This window comes from Hydractinia symbiolongicarpus, chromosome 1 (assembly GCF_029227915.1).
Source record: "Hydractinia symbiolongicarpus strain clone_291-10 chromosome 1, HSymV2.1, whole genome shotgun sequence".
In the NCBI taxonomy this organism is placed as follows: Eukaryota; Metazoa; Cnidaria; class Hydrozoa; order Anthoathecata; family Hydractiniidae; genus Hydractinia; species Hydractinia symbiolongicarpus.
The window spans coordinates 22,695,254-22,709,080 of NC_079875.1; the positions used below are offsets into that span (position 1 = coordinate 22,695,254).

General features: G+C 33.6%; 2 protein-coding genes across 3 annotated transcripts; one reads left to right on the forward strand and one right to left on the reverse strand.

Annotated features, from left to right (window-relative positions):
- Positions 1-1,132: 1,132 nt before the first annotated feature.
- LOC130646945 (SURP and G-patch domain-containing protein 1-like) lies at positions 1,133-4,180 on the forward strand. The gene is made up of 7 exons (XM_057452627.1): positions 1,133-1,494; positions 1,595-1,715; positions 2,433-2,730; positions 2,978-3,152; positions 3,274-3,526; positions 3,714-3,843; positions 4,050-4,180. The coding sequence occupies exons 1-7, from the start codon at positions 1,191-1,193 to the stop codon at positions 4,074-4,076; spliced, it is 1,308 nt and encodes a 435-aa protein (XP_057308610.1). The 5' UTR covers positions 1,133-1,190; the 3' UTR covers positions 4,077-4,180.
- Positions 4,181-5,331: 1,151 nt separating this feature from the next.
- LOC130646971 (pyroglutamyl-peptidase 1-like) lies at positions 5,332-13,811 on the reverse strand. 2 transcript variants are annotated; one of them, XM_057452660.1, is made up of 6 exons: positions 13,676-13,805; positions 13,524-13,576; positions 7,947-8,060; positions 7,367-7,496; positions 6,963-7,056; positions 5,332-5,954 (listed from the first exon to the last, which is right to left on the reverse strand). In XM_057452660.1, exons 1-6 carry the CDS (start codon positions 13,713-13,715, stop codon positions 5,792-5,794), a joined length of 594 nt encoding a protein of 197 aa, XP_057308643.1. In that variant the 5' UTR covers positions 13,716-13,805; the 3' UTR covers positions 5,332-5,791. The 2 variants fall into 2 exon arrangements, with proteins under 2 accessions (XP_057308643.1, XP_057308651.1); XM_057452668.1 differs by lacking the exon at positions 6,963-7,056 and having other exon boundaries at positions 13,676-13,811.
- Between the last annotated feature and the right edge of the window lie 16 nt (positions 13,812-13,827).

A 13,827-nucleotide genomic window follows, 5' to 3' on the forward strand; every position in this document is an offset into this window, starting at 1 on the left:
GCTTTGACTTTTAACCTAGCTAAAAAGCTCAGCCTTGTCCTTTAATACTTAGTCTAGCTAGCTAGGGCCAAAAAGTTTAGTATTCAAACTTGACCTATTTTACTGAGTTTTAAGTAATAAATGTAGAATAATCCTAAATCCAGCTATAGGGTAGCTAAGCTACCTGTAAGAACAACGTCAAACAACATCGAGGCTGTTCTCATTTGTAAATAAACCCAGTTGTATTTTGCAATAAGTACCAAATTTTGTGTGCATTCATTGCGCTTATGAGTGTAACAAAAGCGCCCTGTATGTAAATCCTAAAAATTTATGTCATTGGCTTACTCTTCACAAATGATACCACATAACAAAGAAACCGTACTTTGATATTTTCCGTAACCTATACCGAGATTTGGTTGTGATATATATCAGAATTAATTGTCTTTAATAAAGTCACACAATTCTGTAACACATACCGAATTGTACGAAATTGAAAAGCCGCCTTTGCATAATTCTGGAATAATTCGCCAAGTTCCGGAATAATTTGAGCAAGTTCGACAGCCGCCTTTGCATAATTCTGGAATAATTCGCTAAGTTCTGGAATAATTTGAGCAAGTTCGACAAATATTGTCAGTTCAGGAGTTATCAGACTAATTTTATTAAAAAAGTGGCCAAAGCTTACCCAGGTATGAACAGGTGTTGTTTGCACCCTTGTACACAATTAGGCTTTCAGGTTGTAAGCCTTGGGTGCAGTTTTAGTGAAGTTTACTGGGGTGAATACACCAGTAAAAATTTGGCTGTAAAGTGAAGGTCTTTCTGTAAGCTTTTTTTCAGAATTTTATGTGGTCTAAGTAAGGCAAGATAAGCCAAGTGTGCACTGCCAACAGCCTATTTCGGAGTTCCACGCCTCTCCGCCAGCTAAATTGTTGCTCTTCTGTCCTGCAAAATATTTGATTTTTCATGTCGGTGTCAGTTCACTAATTGCACCAGTTCTGCTTGTGTAAGCTGCAAAATTTCTTAGTATTTTTTGTTTCTTTTTGTTTTGTTTGTGTTTTTCGGGGTTTTTTCGGTTTCTTTCTGTTTTTAATTTTTGACCAAACTTTTAAAAATCTGTGCATAAATTTTGCCACCAAAACTTTATCCACCTAACCATTCTGAACATAATGTACATTTTCCTTTTATTATTCATTTAGTTATACGAAGAGAGTAAAATGTCTAAATTTCAAAAGGAACAACAATCTCATGTTGAATTTCTTAAAAAGCAAAAGGAAGAATTTTTGGCCAGTGTAAAAGAAAAAGCAGTCCCTGATTCAAAAGTAAACACTACCCACAAGTTGCCTTTTGCAAATGATGGCAGCTTCTTGGAGAGATTCAAAGCAATGCAGCAAGAAATGCAGGCAACATCGTCATCACCTGAGGCAAAAACTAAAATTGCAATCAAGCCGTCAAAACCAACAAAACCAAACCCTAAATTAAAGAAACCAGCCTCGATATTCTCTACAGATAACGAGGAAGGTATGATTCCCAAACTTGGAGATATTTTTAGAAAAGTGTTTTATACAACCGTGCATTTCATTTGTACATCTGTGAAAGCACCGTTAAAGTTCTTATTTAGTGAGTGAAAATGCAGATAGCGATTATGACATAGCAAGAAAACTGGCAGAGAGGGTTGCTCATGAAGGCTTCCAAGCAGAAGCAGAAGCACGTTTGAGTAACAAAAACGATACTCGATACAGGTATACATCATTATTCGTAATACTTTCTTCATTTTATTTTCTTGGTTAGTGTTTGATAATGCTCCAAAATGAAATGCTCACTACTTTAAAGGAAGAAACTTTTGCTAGTAAAATTATTCACAAAATCAAGAAAGATTTTACAAATGACCCCTTTTAAATTTTTGTGCGAGAAATACTTTTAGAGGAATGAATTTTTGCAATAAAGACAGGAGGTTAGAAAATAGCGTTGAAAATTACCATAAAAATTACCAAAAAAAAAATTAAAAAAATTTAATTTTGATCAATTTAAAGAGATTTTAACAATTTAGTTTTTTAATAAACAATGCCAAATTTAAAAAATCGACCCAGTAATGACCAAATTTTTAAACAATTGCTAAACAATTTGGGTTGAATAAGTGATAATAAATAATAGTATCAATGAAATAAATGATTTGAAAATAAACAATTTGCCTAATGAATTTACCCAGGTAAACAATTGCTCAACAACTTTTGTGGGACGTTTTTTTCCGAAGTAGCTAAACAATTTTTGGGGGCGAAGTGCAAAAAAACAAGTTTTCTTTTTATCCCATAAAGAGATTTAAAAATCGTGATAATTAACTTTCACGAATAGCTATTCAAGATTTTAAGGAAATAAGCATTTCTGCATGTCAATATTACTAAATGGCAGAAGTTTCTTTCTTTAAAGTATGTTTACTTTATAAAGGATTTATGGTTTAGATTTTTATTTGATACATCCGATCGTGTTGCCAAATTTTACCAGGAAGAGATTAGAAGACACAAATCTAATGCTGGCAAGAAAAGACGATGGGATGAAGATTCAACTTCTGCTGCTTCTTCATCTTTTGAACAAAAACCTTTAGCTGAAGCTTTATCGGCACCAGGTGATTTTGCCTCAGAATTTGAAAAAGCAAAAGCATTGGTACGTGCCAAAGCGGCTGCATTGCTTAGTGGAGGTGCAGCTGTTGCTAGTGAAGAAGAAAAGAAACGACAGAAAGATATTGAAGAACAACGAATGGTAAGTTGAGCTAGGTCAAAAGTTAATGGTGTCAACCCAACTGCAATTTATGCTGCATGCTATATTTTCACAGCAAGCTGTTGTCTTGCACGAGTTGGATTATTTTTATACGCATTTAAAACTCCAGTGGAATAATTTCTAAACATAATTTTTGAAGTTGAAGTACGTTGGAATATTATAATTGTAAAATTAAATACTAAGGCGTGAAAATGTCAGCAGATTGTTATCTTGTTAGTTTTTTTGGTAGATGCAAAACATTTACAGAAAAGTTATTGAACAGCAGATGGCAGATGCTCAAGCATCAAGTAAAAAGAAGAAGAAAAAGACAGACAAGCCAAAATATGAATATGACTCCGACGAAGATGTGGAAGGTGGAACATGGGAGCACAAAAAAAGAATTGCCGAAATGCAAAAAACACAAGGTTAAACTCTTTCTGCGAGAGAACTTTTTAAATAGGGAAATCGATCAACCAATTATTTTTACACTAGAAAGAATTAAGACTATTTACAATACAAATTTTTCTACCTATACCATTTCTTTAGAATGGGCAATGGATCTTACGTCTAACGCCAAAGGAAAACATCACCTCGCAGATTTCTTGCCGCCTGAAGAGTTGGAGAAGTTCATGGAACAAGTGAAAGCAGTGAAAGAAGGCCGCGAAGCAGACTTCTCCGATTATTCTAAATACCGTATTCAAGACGACAATATTGGTTATAAAATGCTGAAAAAAGCTGGTTGGGAGGAAGGATCTGGTTTGGGGTCCAAGGGAGAAGGAATCACACAGCCTGTCAATAAGTCAGTATTCGCTCTTTACTAGTTGTCTTTACTATGTAGTTGTCGGGTTTATGTTTTGTTTGCGGAAAATAAATAAAAATGTTTTTCAATTAATTCGAGAATCGGCCATTAATAGTTTGGTACACATCGTCGTCGTTTATGTTTTAAAATGTTGACATCGTTACTCACATCTTTTATTTGCTTTCAGAGGGAAAACTTCGTTTCATCAGGCCGGTGTTGGGGCAGAAAAAGTATCAGAGGTGAAAAAGGAAGACAACGAGTTCGAATTATACAGAAAGCGAATGATGCTGTCTTATAAATTCCGCCCAAATCCGCTGGTAAGTCTCCCGCATGATCCTCCCCCAACTATCTTGTAGTGTGACTTTTTTCTTATATTAAGTCGATTAAATACGCCTAAATTTGTCTGAACATAAAGAATTGACCCTGTGCATTTTTTTTGCTTGTTGTTTAATTTTAGTTTTTTAGTGTGCATAATTGAACCGTTTTCACTGAAAATTATGTTTTATGTGTGTTTTTTGTTTAGAATAATCCTCGGCGACCGTATTATTAGCATCAACTCAACATTGAAATTTATTTATCTAGTATGGTGGACGGTTCACGTCTCCTGTCCGCTTTATTTGTACATAGTCATTAAAAAGATGTGATGAAATAATGTGTACTGTCTTTTTGCTTTCAAACACCAAAGTGTTGAATCCATCACTTCTAGATTTTAATTTGCGTATGAAGTCTTACATTATATATTATTTCATTTTTTTTATAAGCAACCCCACTTTTTGATTCAGGGCTGGGGTTGATATGGAGTTTTAGAAATTCAGGACTAAAGTTGCTTAGTAGGTTGCTAAGGAAAAATCGACCTGGAAAAAGAAAGAAAGCACGCGACCACATAAACACTATCACTCCCTGAATTTTTGATAAATTGTCTGGTCTTTTTCATTTTAAAAGTTGCATGTGTTTGTGTTCTTATTTTTTCTATAGATATTTTTTTCTTCTTTTTCTTTATTGTTTTGACTAGCCGTCTGGAACACATCTTAAAAGTGAATTTCAAAAAAAGTTTAATGCGCGGTGAAAATCTGTACAGCAGTATTTACCTTTAAAGGTACCTCTAAGTTAATTTGCAATCTGCATTTACTATTGAAATCTTAATTCAAATAGTCGCGAATAATCAACTTTTTGGTGTCTGCCTTGTATAATTTTTACTCGAGATCAAGAAACGTTTTTCTTTTTTTTATTATATCTCGTATTTTCTCTAATAAACACCCGGGCGCTTTTACATAGGGCACTTTATAAAATTATTTTTTAAGTAACAGGGGCGGATAAAAAAGGGTGGTGAAATAAAAATATGGTAACTTATTCAATAAAAACAGTGAAAAATATCATTTTAAAATATTTTTTAAAGTTTTTCTCCGGAGATTGACATTCAACGTTTTGAAGGGCTTCTTGTCTAACTTCGAGGTTTTTCCACAATATTTATATTTAACAACAATTCAGCTTAACACTATTTTTGCACTTTTATGTTGTTATTTATTAGAAAGACTGTGTATTTGATGAACTGTTTTGTAGTTTGCTTGTTAGATTACTCAGGTTAAGCCGTCGTTTTTCTAACTCACAGCCTGGTTAGTTGCTAGTCAAATCTCAGTGTCTTCTATACGCAAAGTTGGCGATAGACTCCGACGGTGGAAAAGCCATTGCGAGCTAGAACACTAGTGGGTAAAACGCAAGCATCTTCTTGGTTGGTACCAAAATATCGTAAAAGAACCCATTGTAGATGGTAAGAACCCTACCGGAACCGAGTCAAAGACTACGTATTAATCTAAATTAGACATTTTTAGCTACTTCTACCAACAGCAAGACGGGATTCTAAGTTTTTGTAATATATAAACACATTAACCACATTCAGCATACATAGCATTGTAAGCCAGTAACATGGCTAATGATAATACTTCCAAATGTACACGATAAAAAACCTGGCGTGACCATAATAAAAACTAAAAAAATCTATATCTCTGAACAACTGAAAATTTTATCAATGTGCGCGAAGGAGTTAGTATAACAAAAACTAGCAAACTTGAGTTAACTTTTAATAGCGGCTGGCTACAGTACAGAAAAACAAAACTTGAAAGTTTCCCATCGTCTATCAAGAAAAATAAACACACGTCAATCTCCACGCAAGCTTCGTCCACCATTTTACAACTCTACATGTACGCCGCCATTAATTTTCAGCACTTCAAAATCACAAACCATTGTTATAAATAAGATTTAAGGTTTTTAAGAATTTATTTGACGTAAACAGCTTTGAATTATTGTTTTGAGGGCAGCGGCTAGTGTTTCCACAGTGACCGTGTTTTCTTCGAGTACCGGCACGTGAACAAAAAGAACTGGAGCCGAATTCGTTTGTAGAGAAGTATAGAATATGTATTCACAAAGATATCTAAAAAAAATAATTTACAGCTTAGATGACATCTGAATTTTAAAGGACCCCATAAAAACAAAAAGTTTCCATTATGACGATTTAGCGTAAATTATACAGAATAACTTTGTTTACGGGACTCCATCTTACATTCTGTTTAATCGAAAATTGAAATAAATTAATAAAAATATTAAAACATCAAAAAAATGTGGAGAAGATATCTTATAAAAATTATGCCGAAGAGCGCTTGAAGTGTTTCCATTCGCGTAACGAAAGCTATCCGATGGATCACTTTCAAAAGTGGAGCGGAGAGATATCTATCCGATACGTGTTTCATGCCGATGTGGTGCGTTTTTAATGGAAACAAACCCCCTATCCGATTTAGTTTTCAAAATGCAACGCTACGTTCCGGTTAAAATCGTCCTAATGGAAACGGAGTCTAAAGATGACTGACAAAGTTTAGTAGTCTTAGCTCTAGAGAGAAACAACGTTACCAATTTCAGAGATTTGGAAACATGCCTTAAAGGTACCTTGAACTAATTATAGATCCACAGTTGGGATTGCGTTAAACTAAACTTTTTTGTGTGGCAAGCATTGCTGCGTGAATGCCATGATTTGAGAGAGGAAAGAAAGCTGTTCAAAAATGCTTTTTTATATTACTATCTCAAGGCATCAACTAAATTGGACACATACCGTTTTTTGCATCCTCTATTCGAACTCAATCTAGTTGTACAAGCAGTTTTTTGAGTGATTTTCAAAATTTCACTTAGACAGGGGCAAAAGAAGCAATCCAACTGATTGTTTACAAGGATGGAGGTAAACTTGCTTACAAATTCCTACTAAAATTGATAAGGTTGATCTGGCCCTGCATTGACTACATATATATAGGGTTTTAACATGAATCACACCTTTGGTAAAAAAAGTAAAACAGCGCTGACAATAGTGTCCTTTTTATTTTTTTAAGAGGTTCTCAAAATAATTGACATCTCAAACGTTTTGAGACAATGAAGTGTTATTTCAAACCCATACCTTCCAGCGTCAACGGATTTGACTATACATGGCATAGTGACACAAGCACATTCTTTAACAATTGTGTTGACATCAAGAGAGGTTACTAGACATTCTACAAAAAAAAACTTTTTTCATTGTGCTGCTCTACACTTTCTTATCCAATTATCCTCCATCATTTGTGTCCAAACCAACTCAAACCAACTCAATCTTCTTATCTGGATAACACCTTTGATATCATTATCATTAGAAAATTTATATAAATATATATATTTATATAAATATATAAATGATAATCATGCAATCTACTGATTGTAAAAGTTTACAATTAGTAAAGAAAAACATTTTCAAAAAAGAAAAAAAATCGTAAACAGGAAAACCTTGTTGTGAATAGTCTGGGGTTACAAAAACCAGTAGTATCTTACGTGTATCTGACGTAGCTAATGGACCACAACATCCGTTTACATCAGGTCTTATGTAACCATTGGAGTGCGCACACGTCTCTAACTGAATCTGACCAGGGACTAGAGATGACACACCGACATGAATGACAAGCTGAAATAAAAAATTAAACAAGGAATTACTTCTGTCAATTATTATTTATTTTTTTACTTTTTTTATCACAAAAAAAAGCAAACATAAAACTGTATACACTAAACCATTTTCCAAAATATCTATTTTTTACTTATACAACTACAACCTTAGAGTGTTGTCGTTAAGGCCATTCAATAATTACGAAACACCAAAATTAACCCTTTCTCCCCCAACCTTTGTAACGCTTCATAAAATATCTAGTAACCCCACCAGAGGTGAGAAACAAATTCAAGATGTAGATCATACACAAAAACAAAAGACATTCCCTGTTACATAACAAAGAGCTCTACCACAAATCACCCTCCTTCCTCCTAAATTTTTGTACCAGTGACCATACCAACCCCTCTCCCCCTCCCCCCGTACCCCTCAGGCATTACATAATTATTAAATATCCCTTTTTACCATACTTACTCGTGGTTGAAATTTATCCAACATGATGGGAATTTGTTCCTTAACATATTTGTATGCAACTGGGATTTCTTTTGTGATTAGCTGTGAAGGTCCATCCCAAATATTTGATAGGGCCTGTAGATATATATTAAAACAAAGTCCAATTAAAATCAACACACAAAATCAAATCTGAGGGTTCTGTTTTTTTGAAAAGTGAGTAACTTTCTGTTCAGAAAATGATTGTTAAATAGGTGCTGTAACCAAAATTTTAACATTGGGGGCCTATATAGAAAAATTAGATATATGAATTTCGCTTTATATAGTGGCTACTCTCAGCGCCTCCATGGTGGGCGGCGAGAGGGAAATTTTAAAATTTACATCTCTAGATTGGCGAAAAATGCCCTTCCAGACGTCAACGATCTCATGTTTTAATGTTTAAAATCACGATGAATGTTTCGAAATTTTTGTAATTTAGAAAAGCTGCATTGTTTAACTGGCATCAAAATTTAGATAAAAATTTCCATCAGATAGAAAGAGTTACATATTTACATTAAACGAATACAATAATATAAAAAATGATAAAAACACTAGAAATTTTAAGGGTGCTGACACTTTTGTCCCCCAGTGGTTACGTCACTGAAAACAAAATCATTTTTTCAACATTTTCTGTTGTTGTTTGGTCGAATAAGCATGTTTGTAAAATAAGAATATTTTGAGCTTATGAAAGATAAAAGTTTGCTAAGACTACCAAGTCCTGTTGTTACATTAAGTCAATACAGTTAAGTCAATTGTTCAGGTCAATGATTGTAGAAAAAATGGGACGAGGTTGAAAACAATCATGTCTGTAAAATAAGGTCTGTATGATAGAGTTATTCTATAGTTGTTATTTTAAGACAAAACACACGACAATGTAAATGCATTAAACAATCAGTAAAATTATTACAACAAGCTAGTGAATAATGCTGGCTGACAAAATCCAGTAAACCAAGACATATATATATTAAGACAGGCTGGTCTTGTTAACAAAAAGATAATATTTTAAAACAAAAGGGGAATGGACATGTGAAAAGCACATTGGACAGTTCACCACAACAATAAATTCGCAATATTTTTTTAATTTTTGTATCTGAACATGCTATCACTAAAAAGCATAGCTAAAATCTTAGTCAAATTATGTTGAAACAAGACAGCTATTTCTGAATTTCTTGTGGTGGTGAAATAACATAGACTATTTTTATATTTGATTCATGCTAAAGTTCACTTATCAATGTTCGGACTGGAATTTTGACTTGGATCATGGGTTATTTGGTTTTAACTATTTAAGAGTTTGGAATTTAAAGGAAGGTAAGGGAACCTTGGTTTTTATATGAAGGCTCCAGACATAATCGCCTGATTTGAAATGTTAGTAAAGTATGTTTTACTTGAAAATCCAAATAATTAGAGGAACTTAACAAAAATTTGATCTTTAGCATTTCTTGTAGTTTTTTTTAGTTCCACCTCCTTTCTTATATGCATATCACAGATCCTATCTGTGAGATTATGGCTGCTTCAAGAGATTGTCCCAAAATTTTATTGTCAAGGACATGTTCAAAAATATGAGGCAGTTTTTTGGCCAATTATGAACATTTAGAGTGTATGTTACATAATTATCATTTTAAATGTCTTAGTCGCTATTGTAACAATTTGGTCATGTCTATCTCTTCAAGGAAGATAAAACTGCAACAATCAGAAATTCCCGTGAAAGTTGGGCAATCTGTCAAAGAGAAATTAAGTGAAACATAATAAACAAAAAAATGATAATAAAGTAACAAGCTTTTCTTTTAAAAAAATGACACTAGCCTAATAAAGTCAAGAAAAATAATGGAAAAAGACTGGTTTTCGAACTAATGAAAGTTCCGGTTGTTACTATCATAAATACAACATTATTTGCTTCAAAAACAAAAAAATGATAATTTTGTAACACTTTGAAAGAAAAAAAAGTTACTTTTTTATCAACATTTATCCAAGAAATCATAAATATGATAATAAGGTAACAGAAATCACGCCTCATTAGAAATCTCCCAGATCTGTATATGTTACAAAATCATCATTAAAAGCAAAAGTAGATTGCTTTTATTAAGACATATTTCTTCTAATGGATGCCTAAAACCCTGTAGTAGGGCACAGAAACAAAAAAAAATCATTTCTGAGTTCTTAAATGACACAGAAATGATAATTTTGTAACAAAAGTAGAGCAAACTTATTTACTAAACTAGTTGATAAAGACCGTGGAAAAATCCACAAAGGCGCAGAAGAACAATGGAAATATAGGTTGCTTTAGATTTTTTGCTGACGTCAGCAGTGCATATACAAAAAAAATTTTGTGAAATTTAGTCATTTGTTGTCTGCAATGTGTAGAGGTTGGAACGCTGATCAAAATAATGTATAGTATCGTATGTTTTTGACAAACGCCTAAGAAGATATAAGGGTTTAAAAATTTTGCTGATGTCAGCAAAGTCCCCACCAAAAGTTTCAAAAACAATTCGTAACACCCGTTGCATTCATCATATAGATCTTGAAACGCTGATCAAGAAAATGTATAGGAACATAAACTTTTGACAAATGGTTGCAGAGATATTGGGGTTTGTATGTTTTGTGACGATGTCATCAACCCATCCATTCCGAAACGGATTCGGAGACCCAAGTTTGTGAAACTTACCCAAATTGGTCCCAGGTGGTCCCTAGTTACCCACGCGGTGAAAAATCATTGACATCACCACCTCGTTTCCAAGTTATTTGGCCTCAAAGTTTTAAGTGCACTGTAACAGCTTCATTAATTTAATATAGGATATTGACGTTAAAGTAGTGTTATTGACGTTGCACCGTAACGTCAGAAAATTTAACATATTAGACATGAATTTTTCGGTTACTTCAAAGAAAATTTCGGTAAGATCAAAGGAAAATGAACATATCCACTTTGCCTATTACAGAGACACAGAACTGGCGTATTATTATATAGACTAGTCAATAAGGCCCGTGGAAAAATCCACTAAGGCGCAGAAGAACAATGGAAAATTAGGTTGCTTTAGATTTTTTGCTGACGTCAACAGTGCATATACAAAAAGAAAATTGGTGAAATTTAATCATTTGTTGTCTGTAATGTGCAGAGGTTAAAACGCTGATCAAAATAATGTATAGTATCGTATGTTTTTGAAAAGAGCCTAAGGAGATATAGGGTATAAAAATTTTGCTGACGTCAGCAAAGTTCCTACCAAAAGTTCCAAAGAAAAATTTCTTCACAAATTCGTACACCCGTTGCATTCATCGTATAGATCTTGAAATGTGATCAAGAAAATGTATAGGAACATGAACTTTTGACAAACGGTTGCAGAGATATTGGGGTTTGTAGGTTTTGTGATGACGCCATCAACCCGTCCATTCCGAAACGGATTCAAGGACCCAGGTTTGGGAAACTTACCCAAATTGGTCCCAGGTGGTCCCTAGTTACCCACGCGGTGAAAAATCATTGACGTCACCACCTCGTTTCCAAGTTATTTGGCCTCAAAGTTTTAAGTGCACTGTAACGGCTTCAATAATTTAATATAGGATATTGACGTTAAAGTAATATTATTGACGTCGCGCCGTAACGTCAGAAAATTTAACATATTGGATATGCATTTTTCGGCAACATCAAAGGAAAATGACGATATCCACTTTGCCTGTTACAGACACACGGAACTGGCGTATTATTATATAGACTAAAGGCCCGTGGAAAAATCCACTTAGGCAGGATAACAGAGAAAAACAACCGTCATTTAAATTTTGATGACGTCAGCAGAGACATGTCAGAACACAAAATGTTTTTTTTCAGAAATGTGTATGCCTTCATCGTATAGATTTTGAAACGCTGAGCAAGAAAATGTATAGGATCATGTACTTTTGACAAACGGTTGCAGAGATATAAGGGTTTAAAGGTTTTTTAATGACGTCATCAACCCGTCCATTCCGAAACGGATTCGGGGACCCAGGTTTGGGAAAATTACCCAAATTGGTCCAAGGTGGTCCCTAGTTACCCACGCGGTGAAAAATCATTGACGTCACCACCTCGTTTCCAAGTTATTTGGCCTTAAAGTTTTAGGTGCACTGTAATGGCTTCATTAATTTAATATAGGATATTGACGTTAAAGTAGTGTTATTTTCGTCGCGTCGTAACGTCAGAAAATTTAACATATTAGACATGCATTTTTCGGCAACATCAAAGGAAATTTTGGTAAGATCAAAGGAAAAGGAACATATCCACTTTGCCTGTTACAGACACACGGAACTGGCGTATTATTATAGAGATATTCTATCCACATTATGTGCAATGGCTTCTTTTCAAATACAATGCAATGGTTTCTCTTAAAAATCAAATCTCCATTATCAGATATACTATATTTCTGCTCACATCTACCTTTCAAGTGTTTATAAAAAATAAAAATTATTCTATTCTTTGTAATGACTTCTTCATTCATTCAATGCAATGGTTTCTCTGAGAAAACAGATTGATTTCTTCCATCTGTTATGTGTATGTATGTGTCTGTACTACTTATATTTATACTGCACCAAAATATGAAAAATAAGCTACTTATGAACTTTCCCATTACAGTATCACCTTCTATATACATTTCAATCAATGATTGTTACAAGGTTATCATTCCATGTCTTGAACCTAAAAGAGCTTTCTGTTACTCAAATATCAATCTGATTTAATTCAAATATTGTATAGTAACCTTCAGGTTTTGGATAATGTTGATTACATAAAATGTTTTAAAATATTTTAAAATTTTTGCCTGTTACTTCATTATCAGCATTTTGCTTTGCAATGCCATTACAGATTTGTGCGATGAAGAATAATTGGTATGTTCAAAGCCATTGTATTATGATTCTTTGTCTTTTACCCACTTTTTTCCACTATTAATGCAGATTATGATACAAATGTAACATTGTTACTTTTTTATCATAAATGTGCTCTGAAAGCATTAATATGCGGAATAAAAGTATCTTGAACTATTCATAATGACTAGTTTTACCTATTTACAAAATTGATGATAAAAAGATGTTTCTTCTGATTTTAGCAATGTTCACATTGCTGCCTCATATTTTTGAACATGTCCTCAACTGGTCTAGAAATAATCTCTGTTTCTGGGGCCAAGAAAGACAAAAGAACTGTTTTGTTTGACACTACATGGAATCACAGTCCCGATATTTACTTGTGCACGCATTTAAGTGATTACATAATGCCTGATGTGCGCACAGAAATGGATGTACAAATGAAAAAAAACAAAGCGGAAAAGTTACCTCCATTTCTGTGCGTTCAGGAAAAACACGGCACTATGATTGAGTGTATTAAGTTCATCAAAATAAATTTTGATTCGAGAGTTCTTCTTTTTTAGAGGATGAAAGGTTTTTGTTCCTATTCTTAGATAAAATCTCCATATTATTTTGGAGACAAAAAAATTTCTAAATAAGCAAATTGGCTATGTATTATATTACACTTTTCTTTTCCTCTTACACATTTGCCTCCCACCAGCAATGATAGTCAAGGTGTTTGTTACAAAAAAACATTTAATTTCTAACCTTTACAGCCAGCCAACTTGGATTAACAGAATGCTCTCCAAAAGATCCAAAACCTAAAAATATTTAAAATGACATGTTACGGCACAAGTAAGCAACGAAAATCTTAAGTATTTTCAACATTTTCACAGAAAGTAAATTAACGAAAACAAAACCTGTGACAATTACTGTTTTTCCTTGTCCTTTGTGGGTCATTCTTATGGTCTCGTCGGGGAAATTGATAGTTTAATCGAAAGTGGTTTTCCGATATATCCTATAAAAACTCTCCTCCGTAGCAAAAAATGTTGGCCAATAACATTTACACTAA

Coding starts and splice junctions, on each gene's coding strand:
- LOC130646971 (XM_057452660.1), bottom strand. CDS start 13,715: ATGACCCACAAAGGACAAGGAAAAACAGTAATTGTCACAG. Junction 7,497..7,946: donor TGGATAAATTTCAACCACGA/GTAAGTATGGTA, acceptor TTTTTATTTCAG/CTTGTCATTCATGTCGGTGT. Junction 7,057..7,366: donor ATTAGCTACGTCAGATACAC/GTAAGATACTAC, acceptor TTTTTTTTGTAG/AATGTCTAGTAACCTCTCTT.
- LOC130646945 (XM_057452627.1), top strand. CDS start 1,191: ATGTCTAAATTTCAAAAGGAACAACAATCTCATGTTGAATTTCTTAAA. Junction 1,495..1,594: donor CTCTACAGATAACGAGGAAG/GTATGATTCCCA, acceptor GTTCTTATTTAG/TGAGTGAAAATGCAGATAGC. Junction 3,153..3,273: donor CGAAATGCAAAAAACACAAG/GTTAAACTCTTT, acceptor CCATTTCTTTAG/AATGGGCAATGGATCTTACG.